Below are 16,702 nucleotides of genomic sequence, written 5' to 3' on the forward strand. Positions count from 1 at the left end.
TTGTATAATGTTGCAATGTGTTTAACAAAACATTGGTATTGAGAAAAAAAGAAGGAGGAGGAGGAGGGTAAATTGATGGGCGTGGGCGGTTTTATGGTGGAGCAAGGGTAAAAAGCTGTTGCACGAGTATGGAGTTCTCGAAGAGAAGGCTAAGTTCCTGGAACTCTCTCTCTCTCTCTCTCTCTTTTTCTCTCTCGTCGTCCATTGCGCGGGCCTTCCAACTTCTCTTCTTGGTTCACTTAACTTTCTGCCAGCTCTTATTACAAGCTTGTCGCTTATTTAGCTTTACCAAGCACCTTTTGCTCCCACCAAGTGTTACCATCCCTAACCCCTTTCCAGTTAACTTTTTCTTTTCTTTTTCTCAATCACTTTTCGCACCTTGTACTCTCATATATATATATATACATGGGGCGAAATTCCTGAAGTGATCCAATTGCCAAAATGTAAGCATTGCATTTTTTGAAAAATCATAACTATTGTATAAAAGGTTCTTTCGTATTGATACCAAAATACATATCAAATTATTTTGAGATGTAACGTTTTGATCCGCCTCGGATCCGCTTTGGAATTAATTTGATACCTTTAAGCTAACAGTTGAATTCATTAAAATTTATTTAATCTAAATAAACGTTTGGTTTATTTTAATAAATTTCTTGAACACAGAAAAAATTTGATTAAGCCAAATAAACTTTTCATTGATCCAACCAAAAGTTTGGTTAACTGTTAATAGCAATACATTTTTTTGGTTGTTTCAAACGAAATTTTTTCTGAGTATGTGCATAGATATATAGACATAAATATATAGAAATATGATGATCGTGACAAGTATTCCCACTATATGTATATGTATACCTATATGTATTATTAAAGAAGAGTTTGCTGACCGCGTTGGGTCAGCTATAAGCTTCAACAGAAACTGGTCTTCCCTATAGACCCTGTACACATTAAATGAGTATATGTTGTGTGCAAGTTATACTTATATATATGTACACATGCTTATGTCCTGTACACACTTTACACACACTGTACAGGACGGACAGTGACCTTGCCTAGAATATACTCAAGGTTGTTTAAGAATGTGTATAATCTTCTGAAGATATCATTAAAACTATATGTATTCTCAATTAAATGAAGATATATAGACATTGCTTCTCTTTATGTAAAATATGCATTTAACTATACTATTTTCATTAAAACATAGTTTTTGCTCTTGTTAATTCAATTCAATTTCTATTTCATTATTTATATTATTTATTAAAACAGAAGAAGAAATACAAATATATATTGTCTATATAAAGAAATGGTAAAAAATAGTTTCATTCTGTATAGATTTTGAATGCGTATTTGAATTGGCTTGTTTTTTTTTTAATTCAGTATTTTGTTAATTGACTTGGGATTTGTTGACAAGGGAAAAAAATTATACTTTTAACCCGCAGGCCTTGATATCCAGAATCCTCGCTCGCCCTGAACTTGAGTATTTTTACACGACCTCGCGCGCTGAGTTGTTTCCAAGAAGGTGAGATCGTGCTGAAAGCGATCGGTTATTCCGACCCGAATGATTCTACAGAATCATCGCGGATCTCCGTGCCTTTTATCGATAGGATTTCTAAGAAAACGCCCAAGCCTGTTTCTCTCTCAATCCTCTCGGTGAGATTTTTATAAAGACTTCCGCGATTCCCGCATGGAAACGACGGACAAACCAAAGATGATGATGATCATCATCATCACAGTATACATACATTTAATATTACAGAATGAAAAATATTTACATCATTCAAATTATATCTGTTACTAGACAATTATTATTAAAAATAGTCAAGTAATTAAATATTAGAATTATAAATAAAATTTTTCAAAATTCAAGAATTTTTTTTTTTTTTTTTTGTTAATTAAACACCATTTAATTTTTTTCAGATGGATTCGACTAATTACAATGAAATCCAGAGAATTGCAATCAAATTTTTCAAGAAATATGTTGGTGAGTTGTTTCTCAATATTTTTACTAATATTATTTGACCCCCTTTTTGAGACCCGTAATCTCTTTTATAAATTCTCCACTTTATAATTTATCAGTATTCTATCATCAAATTTTAAGAAATTTCAAAATCAAAAAACACATTAAAAGGTATTTGTCAATTTATTAATAATATACAATATACACTATAGTTTCACTAAATGCAATTTCAATGTTCACAAATATTGATTGCAATTTGGTTTGAGAAATTGTTAAATCAAATTGGTCGCATTATAAAAAACACACTAAATTTCTATGTAATGAATTTATTAAAGGATTGAAATTATGTTTGGATAATGCTTTTTGCAAGTTCCAAGATAATATTTATAGACAACAATTCGGCACACTCATGGGGTGAAATAAACACGATCATAGCCAAAGTAATTATGCAATATTACGAAAAACAAATTTTTTATGAAATAGATAATACAATTATATTTTACTACAGATTTGTTAATGACACTATCTGTTGTTTATACATACTAACAAACTGCAACATTTCCTTAATAAATTTAATTCAAAAGATAACCATTTAAAATTTACAATGGAACTTGCACAAGACAAAAAAATAAACTACTTTGATGTGTCTTTGGATTTTAACAACAACAACATAAAAACAAATTGGTATCGAAAAAGTACATATTCAGAAAATTATCTAAATTATCAATCAAATCATCACATCAATATAAAAATTGGTATTATATTTATTCTTTAATAGATAGAGTCACAAAGCTTTCTCATCCCAAATGCCATCTTGAAAACATAAATATTGTTTTTAATACTTTAATGGAAAACGGATACCCCATTGATTTGTTGAACAAATTTATTAACAAAAGAATCGAAAGATATAATAAAACCAATTTAACTCCTAACACAAATACATCACTAAATAATTTGGATTCATAGGCTTAAAATGAATTTCTTCATCTCTGGATTGAGATTCCCTCATTTTCAGATTGAACTTCAACTTTTGCAGAATACTTTGTATTGAACACGGACTTTTAAAAAATTATTATGAAAAAAACGCGTTTAAAGTTTTAAAGGCTAAAACAGAAGGAAAAAAATTATTTTTTCAGCTTACACGGAATCATCGATTTTAGCTCCATAGGGTATAGACTCCCTACAGTAGTTTCGATGTCTTCAGCCTCTTTTTTCAAGTATTTGCCTTATATTATATCACTGAGAACAATCCCTTGTTCCAACGTACAACTAACTGACGGAAATACACACACTTTTAAAAGTGAATGAACTAACTTGTTAATAACTTTGGGAGTTTTGCTCTAATTGACTTCAAATTTTGGGAATATATTCTTGATATGTTCAACTACAAGAATAGCAAAAAAAGAAAAAATCGATTTTTCGAAACTGGAAACCCTTACCCCTCCCCCCCTAAATCCAAACTGTTATGCCTATAATCGTTATAAGCCTTAATCTTTGATTTGGCTTACCTTTAATCAGCTGAATATTTACCTTTGATATATCAACCTTGTCACTTTTTCTTCTCCTTCTACATTACTTTTATCCATGACATATTTCATAACCAAAATTTTCAACACAACACGTGGTAATAATCATGTGTTTGGTCATATATATTATATTAATTATTTATTAAATGTTTTACAAAAATGTTATTACAAATAATAGTTGATTCTTAATTTCCTTGCAGACTGCATTGATTATATATATATATATATATATATATGTTCTTAAAATATTTCTACGAAACATATAACATGTCAAAAAATAATTAAAATTCAATTTTTATCATTTTTATGTGGTATGTTAATAATTATTATTACTGTTAATATTAACAACAATCTTATACTCTTTTATAAAATCAATTTTGTATAATCCATTTTTACAGACTTATATCTGATGAGAACACGAAAATGTGTTGAAACGCGTCATTTTATATAGACTTTAAATTATTAAAAAGCCATTAAGCCAATCAAAAACTACCATCTTTTATTTATAAATCAACAATATCAAAAGAATTTTCGAGATGGAATTCAATAAATAAATATCAATCATATCTCATTCTTCTAATATTAAACAAAATTAAAATTTTTTATGTTATCAATTCTTGACCAAAATATTCTGTATATTTTAAAAAAATCTTTTAGTTCTAATAATTAAAATGCCACGAAACTATTAATCAGTAATTTAACGATGAAAGAATATGATTGTATAAATACCATATTTCTTGGAGATTCTGACTCATTTCGCGTTACAATAGTCACGTAATCGAGCATTTTTTTTATATTACACGGCACATATTTTCCGAGAAATACAGTAAAGATCGTGGCGATCAATTTTTTTTTCTTCTCATTCATTAGTTACATCATGTTCTTTTAATTATTTTAAATTTCATCTTTTTATATAATTTATATTCTCTAAATTTGAATTAGTAAATTTTGTACTAAATTTTTTTTGAAGCTTATTATTATTAATAGATATTCATAAAATTAATTTTATCGTTTTTAATCTATACAATCTATACTGGAATAAAAATTTTCGGTGCCCAAATTTTCTAAAAAGAGATAAATAAAATCATGTTTATTTTAATAAAGTGCTTTAAAGTGATTTCAAAATTATTCTTTAAATTTATTTTGTTTAAAAAATTAAGTATAATTATTATCTGGAGAAATCTTTAGGTTATTATTATTGATTCAAAACAATGAAATTCGTCTCTGATGAAGGCTGTATTCAACTTTATATGCTTCGTATCAAATTTTTCAAAAACAAACATTTTGAATTTTTTTTTTATCCAAAAATCCTTAAAGTTGTCCATAATAAATCACAGGGAATTGGAAACTAGAAAAATTAAGCTTTATTTTCACGTAAGTTATAAGAAAATTTAAGTGGGGGTCTTTTGAGATATCAAGAGGTTAATATTTTAAAACGAAATTTCTTTATAAAATTGTGGGAAATTAAGAAAAATGTTAAGACCAATCGAAAGGTCGTTAAATTCTCTTTTCAAATAGTGTATAACAATATATAAATTATTTTTTTTTAATATAGAAAAATTAACTTTAAAAACGCTTTGCTAGCGATCGTCTTTTAAAGGTGCGGAACGGTTTGATATAGAAATATATTAAGCTGTTTAAAATATTTTAATTAATTAATTATATAATAATTTAATTAACTAATAATTTCACAAAGACTTTATATATACTGATGATAATGTAGAAAGTATAATATTAATATTATAATAAAAGAATTTGGAGAATTATAATTATTTTTACAACGAGGGAAATTACAGTCATTTTTGGCTAATGTTCAATAAAATTTAAAATAATGTAAGTGAGTCACTGAAAAATTTATGGAATTTTCACTGATTCAGATTTAGAGAGTATTTATATATATATATAACGCGCACGATTTTTATCAATAACATCTATATCATTATACAATTTTCTGATATGGATCTAACGTGCAGATTTCATAGGCGTATATAAATCGAATATATATAGAGATTGTATAGAGCTGTTGTAGATACGCATTTGAACGCGACTGCGGTACATACCGCATATAACTGTACTCATAAATTCTAACTGTAAATCTTTGCGTCGCGAGTGTCTGCCATTCGAAAAACGCGTGATGACTAATTTGCGGCAAAACATAAGCATCAGATTGCAAAAGTGTATTTTATTGATAAAAAAAAAACACAATTTTTCAATCATCGATGCAATACACCAGACAATGTAAAAATTTCAAAAAAAACATTAATAAAAAAATTTGTTTGAAACAACCAAATAAACGTTTACAGTTAATCAAACTTTTGGTTGAATAATCTAAACTTTTATATAAATCAAATAAATATTTATTTGAATTAACAAAAAAATTGTGTTAATACAAAAAAAAATGGTATATTTGGTCCAGATAACAATTTTCACTGACAAGTGAAAAGTTCTTTAAATCAAAGATAAACAAATGAATTTTATTTTTCTTTTCTCTGAATCAGAAACAAAATTTTACACATTGATTCAGATTTTAAAAATAAAAAATATTCAATTATTACACAAAAATGTTTTATATTATGAATACTTTCTTTGAACAATAAAAATATATATTATATATTTATTATAATTATTTTTTACATTATAATATAAATATATTTTTATATTTATTTAAAGAAATCTGAATTTGTTTAAAAATAAAATGAAGTTCAATTTACAGTCTAATTAAATATTATTATAATCTTCCCACGTGTATGGATGATAAATTTTTTGTGACTTACATCACTCGGATTGTTAAAATGATTATTATTATTTCTCTCACAAGCAATATATACAACAATAAATAAAATAAGTGGCATTTGACATTTTTTATGAGTTCAGGGAATAATAGAATAAAGTCTTCGTAACTTGTCACAAGTGTTGTGATCAGACAACTGTCAAACCGCCAAAATTCCGTCAGTCTATATGTATCAAGAAATCATCAGGAACAAAACATATGTGCGTCTTCTAAATTAGATTTTGATTTCAAAGAAACTATGTATCTCTCAAATAATTATGGGACCAAGGACTGCTATTGTTCCAAATTATTACTCTCCTAAAATTTTCTATAGTTATTCATTTTTTTAAATTAAAATTTTTTTTTTAACTTGATAATCAAAAAGAAGAAAAAATGTTAGAAAAAGTGGTTTTGACTTAAAAAAAACAACACTCGGATTGAATCAAATAAAAATTTGATTGATTCAATCATACAGTTTAGTTAACTGTATAGCAATGCATTTATTTTATTGATTTAACAAAAATTTGGTTGTTTCAAAAAAAAATGTTTTTTTTAGTGTAAAAACAAATTCTTTTTTTGATTGCGTATAAAAATTAAATTTTCTTCTTGAACTTTTTTTTTTTTTTTTTTTTTTTTTTACGTTTTACTAATTCACAAAAGTGGTGAAGGAATTCCTTGATTATTATCGGCCAACTCATTAGACGGTCAATTACTTTTTCATTATGCATCATTTTCATAATGAAAGACGATTCAAATGATTGTGCAAGTTTTCCAAAGAAAAAATTACATAAATTTATAAATTTTAGTTGAAACTTTTAATATCACATTTTTTAAGTGGAAAAATAGTTGTTATTATTCGTTGAAAAATCAGATTCGCTCGAATATAGTGAGTCATATTCGCGAGGCTGTCCTGGACTTAGTTTCGTGCCTTTCATTTTATTATTACTCTTTTCTTATTCTCACTTTAACCTAGTAGATTACGAATTGCTCAACCTCGTGCCAAGTCTCTTTATGCAATCTATTTCCGCCTAAGGGATGGAACATTGCACGTTATTTGTAACTTCATCTCGTCAAGAAACTCGCACTTATTTCCATTTTCCCGTTGGCCAACACCCAAAGTTAGAGAATTTTCTTTTTGCATTTCACTTTTTTTTTAAATTATAAAATAATTACTCATTCAAAATTTTTGGCAAACTTTCCGTTTTCAAAAAGTGTCTTCTTCAAAAATTATCTTTTTTTTTTTGTTTATTTTTTTCTATTTAAAAATTAGGCGTTCTTAGAGTTAAGAAATAATTAAAAACTAATTGTAACCAAAGTCATTTAATTAAAATTAATTACACTTAAAAAAATTAAGAATTTTGAAAAGAATTTTTACAATTATAATTTACATTAAAAAAAAATTTATTTGATTCAAATACTCTTATTTAACTATTTATTTAATAAATATTTACTTGAACCAAATAATTTTTATTTGAATTCAACAAATTGTATTTGAACCAATAATTTTTTTATTTGAAACAAATACAATTTAATTCACTCAAATAATAATTATTTGATAAAAAAAAAAAAAAAAATTGATAATAATTCAGTAACCGATTATTTGAATCAAATAATTTTTTTTTAGTGTAGTACAAAAACAGAGATTTTGAAATATGCATTATATTAATTTTTGAAATGAAAAGTCTTTCAGTGTATAGTGAAAGAAAATGTTTTCTTTTAAAAGTTTTTGTGTTTGGAAATTTTTAAGTTTTTTTTTTTTTATTTTTTTTTTTTTATTTGCATCAACATTTGTTCATTTCGAATTCAAATGAAGATAAATTTATCGAGCTGTGAGAAGAAGAATGAAGGAAAACAGCAGGCGGCGCCAGACGTCTTTGCCATGGTGAACTATGAGACGCGCTTAATTAACCTCGGATCGATTGCATTTAGGATTGAGAGGGTTCCTCTATCTCTCTCTCTTCGAGTTGTTAAAATCGATCGTCAATATTGTCATCACGTACGTTCTTCTCGGTCGAGGTTGTCGTTACTTCGATTTCTTTCTCTTTCTTCAATGAAATGCATTTTATTTGCATCATAGTCACAGTCATTACACTTTCAAAATCTATATATCTGAAATTATATATATATATATATATATATATATATAAACTTTTTTACTTTATTATATATTATATTAATTAAATTAGTTATGAGGGAGAGTATATAAAATGTATAGTCAAATAAAATATTCAGTGAAATAAGTCAAATATGGTCAGACGTAAAGTTTTAATTTTAATATTCATTTTATTTGAGTTAGATAACTGAAAATCAAAATTCATTTTATTAAATTCATCGTTCAATTTCAAAAATTCATCTCATAAAGGTGCACCTTTATAATTAATCCCTAATGGAATCAATAAAAATACAATCTGAGAAATATTTTCATTTTTTTTCCATAAGTGTTTATTTCTTTTTTTATTAATATTTTGGCTTTTCTTATTATTTAATTAATTTGTTACTTTTGAAACTATTTTTGTCTGTTATAAATTTTAATAATAATAATAACTTTTAGTATTAATATTATTATTATATATGTATATAATAATAATTATAATAATTATAACCCGTGTAGAAATTGCCATATTTGGCCCAAAAATGGCTTGAAACGCCTCACCCAATATGGGCCAGATCTGGGAAGCGTCAAAATGTGGCTTCATCTTGTGGCCCACATCGGGTAAGGCGTTTCATGCCAATTTTATGTACGCCAGATTTGGTCCAGGTTTGGGCCAAGAAAAAATTTCTACCCGGGAAATTATCTTTTTCTACAAATAGATATTAAAAAGTTTGAATTCTTTATATTATAATTAAAAGATAACAAGAATTTAAAAATTATAATACAGATGTCAAATGTTAATTAAAAATTTTAATTCGATGATAAACTCACCTACATATATGACTCAGGGATTTCGTAACATATATATATATATGTATATTAAAGATTACTGGATAAATCTGATTACCTCTTTGATTCAGAAATCTTGTGCGTAAATTCGTTATAGATTGATTTGCTTCAGATAAAATGGTGATAAAAATTTTTCAACAATAAAAATTGAATCATACATTTTTGACGTTTTAATGTATAAATCATTGTAATTATATATATATATATATTTATTTATTTTCTTTATTTTTGTTTATTTTATTGATAAAAAATAATTAACAAATATAAAATAAAATAAATAAAAATTGCAAAAAAAGGTTTAATTTAAAAAAATGTGTCTAAATTTCTGAACGTTTAAATGAATGAATTTTGTTGCTCTATAATTTTTTTTAAAATTTCTATACGCAACAATAAAAGAAAGTACGTTAAACATTTAATAAAATTTAATTTATACTTTTAGATACAAAAATCAATATTTTAGAATAAAATTTGAAATTAAAAAAGTAGTAAAATTTTTCATTCATTTGAACGTTCAAATCTTTAGGCACATAAAAAAATACAGTCAATTAATTTAGTAATATAGTTAGTTAATTTATTTTACTTATATAGTACACACAGATAAATGATATATTATGTATTTGCCTTACAATCAAAGACAAATTAATATTTATTTGATTTAAGTAAATTTTATTTGTGCTAAATAAAATTTTATTTGTATACTAAATGAAATCTTTTATTTGAAACAAATAAAAAAGTTATTATTCATATAAATTTAAATTAGTGAGAATTCATTTTTTAATTCAAATTAGTAGAAATTTTCACTAATTTTTAGTATAAATTATTACTATTTGATTTCGTAATTTTTTTCTTTTACTAAAATTTTAATGAAAAATGACTAAAAAATAGTTGAAATTTTTATGAATTTAAATTAGTGAACGAATTTTCATTAATTAAAATTTAGACAATATAAGCTCTGGGACAAATATATTTTTATTTGGTTTATATAAATTTCATTTGTCTGAAATAAACGCGCAAATAAAATATTTCTCTGATAGTTGTAGAATATTAATAAAAGGATTTTGTTATCAAATTATCAAAATTTTAGAAATACATCAGTGAAATCTCGATCTTTGAAATTACTACTTTATCTCACTTAACCAGGTTTAACTGTAATTCACATATATATATATATATATATATTGAAAAATATATTTTCCAATTATTACTATTTTTATTTTTTCCCTTATTTTTACATTTTTCATAATTTACCATTTGGATAACATATCTTCTTCTTGTTTCTTTTTATATGAAAAAATTTATTGCTTAAAAAATACATTTCCGGTTTATATAGCTCGCTCTTAGAATGAATTTGATGTTTATGAGGTTTTTACCAAGTTTTACGATACACATATTTAGTCAGTTAAAAAAATTGAATAGAAGTAGCAAAACTGACTATTAAATTGCATATAGCAGGGTCCGTGAATATATATATATATATATATATATATATATATGAAAAGATTCTCGCGATTCTACGCAGAATTTTGGCAAATTGCCATATTGCCCCGTGGCCATTAGAGCTATAAGGAATTCCCTGATTTCTCGCACGTGAGCCTTTATATATTTTGGGAGCGTGAACGCTCTACACTTACAAATTTGGTGTTGTGACCCATTTTTTTTGTGTTCTTGCAAAATTTTCATTCTCTCTTTTTTCTATTTATCGCAATGACGACCGGATTCTTTTGCGCAAATTCCTGGAAAATCCACTCTTGGCATTAAGAATCTTCCACATTCCTCAGGTCTTAACCCATATTTCTCTTGAATTACGCCAATTGAGTGGGAAATAAACAATTAACAGCTTTAAATAGGTCTTCTTAAATTTTTAATTAAAAAAAAATTATTTGATTCAAATAATCCTTGACTGTTATCAAATAAATATTTATTTAAATTAAATAAATTCTATTTAAGTCAATAATTTCTGTATTTGAAACAAATACTATTTAATTAATTTAAATAATAATTATTTGATTCAAGTAAATATTTATTTGATAATCTAGAAAACTATTCTCTAAATCTGTCGTTATTTGACCCTGCTTTTAAATGGGGAATATGTGCTAAAATATTTAGAGCTTAAAACTATTATTCTCTTAGAGTTTCTTGGAAATATTTTCGACTCCAAGTGTTGTATTATTAGTTTAAATTATGATATACTTATATAAATATATATAGTAAAAAGAGAAAATTTTTATATGTGAGGCAAATATGAAAAATGGTTTTGTTTACTCAGTTTTCAAGAGCAAATATTTTCACAATTCATAAGTGCTGTAAAAATTTATAAAAAAGAAGTTAAAATTAAACTATATATACTAAATCAATCATTCTGATTGCTATATTATTTTGCTATTTTTGAATTGCAAGTGCAAAATTTTATTGCATCCGTTTATTAGCTTATAAATATATTAGTTCAATGACATTATATTTTTGTTATTCCGCTTTTAAATTTTTCAAAATTTCATATCATATACGTCTAATAAAAATAAAATGATTATTTATTTTAAATTTTATTTACTCTCTAAATTTGAATTAGTATAAAAATTTTAACTAATCTGAGTTAGTGACTCACTTTTGTCTTTTGAATTAGTTAAATTTTCATAAAACGTTTATTTCATAAACCAAAAATTAATAATTGATTATTTAATTATTATATAGATTATTGTATTTAAATAAATAATTATAAAAATAGTTTTTTCTAGTTAGTTTTAGAAAAGAGTGTTTTTTCGATTTTGAAATTTTCTCTTGTTTTTAATGAAGTTTTTTTTTTGTTCCCCCTTAGAATTAATTGCAGTGCGTTTTATTGGTAATATATGGTCCATCAAGCGTGATAATTTAGAATTTGCTCTTTGACGAGTGTTCTGGTTAATTTTACAAAGCGTAAAAACGTCATACTTATTAGTCAGAGGTCTCTAATTTCAGTGACATAGTCCAGTCAGGAATGTCACTGATTGTTCAAGAGAGCTATAAACTTCACACCCACGACATCTTTATTAAAATGTTAAATAGATTAATCTTTTTGATTCCTAGCTTTCTTTTATAATAGATCAGAATGTTCAAATATCATTTATTCATAACGTCGTCATATCACAAAGTTTATTATACGATAAATCATATGTATATAAAATCCCAAAAGAATAATATAAATTGCAATTGTCAGGTCATTTAATTTACTTAAAATTCTAAACTGAAATATTAATTTAGCTTTTATTATCAATCATTTCAAATGGAATTTTCATTTTAAGTGTATTGTATATATGAATACTTATATATTATAAAAGACCAGTGTTATGCTAGTAGTTGTCATTTTGTATATAGTAGTAGATAACGCGTGGGCGATAATTAGATAAAGCATCGTACAGACAATAACCGTTATCATTCAGTTCATAAAAATAACGGAAAGTAAATAAAAAAAAAAAAATCTGATACCAATAGACATTTTACAAAATGAGTCATGAATGAGCTGCTAAAGTAAAGCGCCTGACAAATATATAATTGCATCCAGAGAAATTTTTTTATTCTAATATAATTTATTTGAATTAAATATAAATAATTATTTAGCTCTGATGAGATAAATATATTTTTTGTTAGGTGTATAATATTAAATACACAAAAGGAAGTTATTTTCGTATATTAGAAATTTATAATTATTTGATAAGGATGTATATTATATTATTATTCTTTCTTTTTATTGTCGCGATTAATTTATAATCTAAAAATATTTAATATGAAAAATATTTCCATATATATAAATTATAATTCCAAGAGTCTTTTATAATTTATATTTTAATTACTATGATATAATAAAGCATCATATAATTTATAGCGGACTTATATTCATATATAATAGAAAATTGAAATTAATTAAAGAGATGTGAATAAATGTCGCGATATTAAAGGAAAATCCCGCGTGAGGGAATTTATATTTATCATTGAATCATAAAACTTTATATATATATATATATATATATATATATATATATATATATGTGTAGATTATGTTGACTAACATATTTTATTTCATCCGCGTGTATATATATACTTTCGATTTTATATAATTTCATTCATTTGAAATTGTACTTTACTTGCTTACCTCTTATTCACGTGGTACTTTAAATGAAACTGGATTTATTTTTTCATTTTCCGCGACATTTAAATTTTATTTTAAAATTTTGATTTATTTTCTTTTAATAATTTTGTTTTTTAAAAATAATTTATTTTTTGATAAAAATATGTTAATACTCTGGCACTTAACAGCGATTCACATAAAAAATGAAATTAGATTCCATGTTTTTAGTTATAAAATGAAATTTAATTGCTTTATTTTTTGAAATGCATTTAATTTTTAACGCTTGTAAAAATTGGGTTATCAGTTCACAGTAACTCAAAATTGGAATCTATATTAAATTTTAATTGCTTGCAAATTTATATTTGAATATTTAATTTTGAGTCAGTTTAATTTTCATAACCTTAAATATTTATATATCCAATTTTGAAAGTGTTGATTTTTAATAATGAATCCGTAAATGTTCATTAATTTTAAATGTATATTGCTTTGAAATTTTTTTGAGCTCACACAAATTTAAAAGTATCAAATTGATACCAAAAATATCAAATTGATATAAAAATTTGTATCAATTTGATATTTTTGGTATCAATTTGATACTTTTAAATTTTTGTGCTTCCAATTTTGAATGCATTTAATTTTGCAAATCAAAATTTCTTTTATTAAAATCGCTGCCATTTTTTAAATGCAAAAAAAAATTAGACATCTAAATTACTTTAAAAGTTATAACACTTTAAAGTTTTTTTCCATAAATTTTAGATTAACGACTTTTCAGTCTGCCTGATTTGAAATGTATTTGGTCTTATATTTTAACAAAAAGAAAAATAATAATAATAATAATAATATGAATTATTAAAAGCAAAACTACATCAAACTACAATTTCTAAATCCAAACAAGACAACATCTTACTACAACTTAATTTTGTTGTAAAGTTTTATACATATACTTGTTGATTGGTTAGTAGTGTATATACCTATGGCAAACTGGATTCGCACTCGTTTGGAATAAATGAAGGGAGGGAATGAGTATACTATATATATTGGCGATCCAGTAGCTCCGCGTTGACGAGTTACCAGAATTGGATGTCGCTTCGTGGAAATCTTTGTCAATTGAAAATCAACTCGTGTTCCTTGAATGATCGGAGCGATTCGCTCCTTGTGGACGCCATGGATAGGGGATATAACGCATTCTTTGGTATCCTCTTACGTTTAAGTTATCCAGTCGATGAACGCGAAGATCGAAGGCGTCGGCTATAAAAAAAACACACTCACACATATATTTATATTATATACAACCAACAGAAAACAAATCTATTGAATTTACAACGAAATACATAAAGACAGGAGTGTGTCTTGATGATCGAGGCGCCCCTTGGATCGCGAGGGATCAATAATTAATCTACACGTCGCAATCTCTGATGAGAGTGGAAAAAAACTGGTTCACATTAAGAATTAATTGTGGGACAAATGAACTTTTCTTGAGAAATTCATCACGCTTAAGGCATCATTTCTTTTTATTATTATAACGTATATGTGACGTTAATTGCTTGACAATATATTTTCCTAATGGCTTTCAATTTACTCTATATTGAACTTTCTGAGAATTGAACATATATTATACAAAATTGATTCAATATGAAAAGATTTAGGGAAATTTCCATTCATTTTCATAATCACATCAATTATTATCACACGACCATTTTTGTTATGTATAGTGTACGTGTGAGAAAGAGGGGATTCTGTAAGAAGAAAAATCCAATCATGAAGAATCGAACCCCTGTTCTTGTTGTTGCAAAACCAGTAGAAAAGCCACTTAGCCATCCTACGGATAAGGACTAAAAGTTCTAAATACTTTATAAACTGAGAGTATTACAATTTCTTAAAAGATTTTCAAGTATATACCCATTAAAGGGTCATTAAATATTAATTAAATACTACTAATAGGAAATTTTAATGATTCTTTAGAATTCTATAGAATATACTATTGTATTGTGTAATTGAAGACTAATTTACGTTGAGAAACATATTTAGCGATAGATACCATTTTTTATATATTTATTAAAGCTCCTTATTTTCTTATCATTTCATTTTTTTTTATAAATAGAAGCTATATCTAAAAAAATTGGACAAGTGCGAGTTCCACTCGCACTAAAATCGAAGTTTCCGTACACGAAGCGAACTTATTTAGTATAAAAACATATGTTTAAAAAATATAAGTTTTATATGTCAAGTAATGTAAGTGATACAAAAAGAAAGAATTTTTTAAAAAAATCTTAAGAAAATTGTTCCTTTTTGTATCACTTACATTATTTGACATATAAAACTTATATTTTTTAAACATATGTTTTTATACCAAATAAGTTACGTGTACGGAACCCTCAAATTTAGTGCGAGTGTAACTCGCACTTGTCCGATTTTATTTTTAATTAAAATAAATATTTTCTTTAAAAAAATGTAAAACGAATAACGAATTAAAAAAGGAAGAATAGGAGGAAGAAACAAAAATTAGAAAAAAATAAATAGAACAGAGAAACGAATAAAAAAACTCATGGGAAAAGTACACTTTTTTCAAAAACAATTTTTTTCTAACACACGCACCGAAAGTACACCATTTCTTACCTGTAAAGGGGGAGAAAAGTATGTCTTTCCCGGCGAGCGGAAGGGAAAGTTACTTTCCCTCCCTGTGACGTCACTAGCAGGGAGGGAATGTAACTTTCCCTCCCCGTAACGTCAATTTTTATTTCTGTTGTTTATAGAACATTAAGAAGAACAAGAACAGTATATTATTGAATTTACTATCTAACTATCGATTCGAAATATCGAGTTTAAGTTTAATGTTGATATTTCGATATATCGAATCAAATTTAAAATCGATAATCAAGTAAACAATAGTGTACACTTTCTCCGCTTGGCGTCTCTGTACGTTTGTTGTCATATGTACTTTCAGTATGTGTGTTAGAAAAAACTTAATTAAAACAAAACTTCTTATCATGTTTGTTAAATTATTTCTATAATCTAGACACAAAAATGCGTGAAAATAAATGAATAAATTTTAAGCCCTTTAGATAAAATTTTCTTCGTTTTTGGGAGAAAATTCATGATTTTTTCAATTATTATCAGTTCTTTCCTGACAGCACCAGGACCATCAACTCCAATCGTCATCGCTATATTTTTTTGTAATCTACGCTTAAAAATACGTAAAAATATATAAATTTGAATTACTTTAGATAAAATTTTCTTAGTTTTTGGTCGAAAACTACATTTCTTTCCCTAAAATTATTATTTTTCTTTAAAAATTTGATAAAAATTAATCATCAACTCCAATCGTGTTCACATTTTTTTCCCTGTAATTTTCACGTAAAAATACGTAAGTGTACTAAATTTGAGCTCTTTATGTCAAAAGATGTGGCCGCTA

General features: G+C 25.5%; 1 protein-coding gene across 2 annotated transcripts in view; it reads left to right on the plus strand.

Moving 5' to 3' along the window:
* LOC127281465 (uncharacterized) overlaps positions 1–16,702 on the plus strand; it is a 136,048-nt gene that overhangs the window by 51,508 nt on the left and 67,838 nt on the right. For both annotated transcript variants that reach the window (XM_051305185.1, XM_051305186.1), the window contains one exon: positions 1,915–1,978. In XM_051305185.1, coding sequence (XP_051161142.1) covers positions 1,915–1,978 — 64 coding nt within the window. The remainder of the gene's footprint in view (positions 1–1,914; positions 1,979–16,702) is intronic.

Source organism: Leptopilina boulardi, unplaced genomic scaffold, assembly GCF_019393585.1.
Source record: "Leptopilina boulardi isolate dan_hultmark-lab unplaced genomic scaffold, ZJU_Lbou_2.1 LbouV2_269, whole genome shotgun sequence".
In the NCBI taxonomy this organism is placed as follows: Eukaryota; Metazoa; Arthropoda; class Insecta; order Hymenoptera; family Figitidae; genus Leptopilina; species Leptopilina boulardi.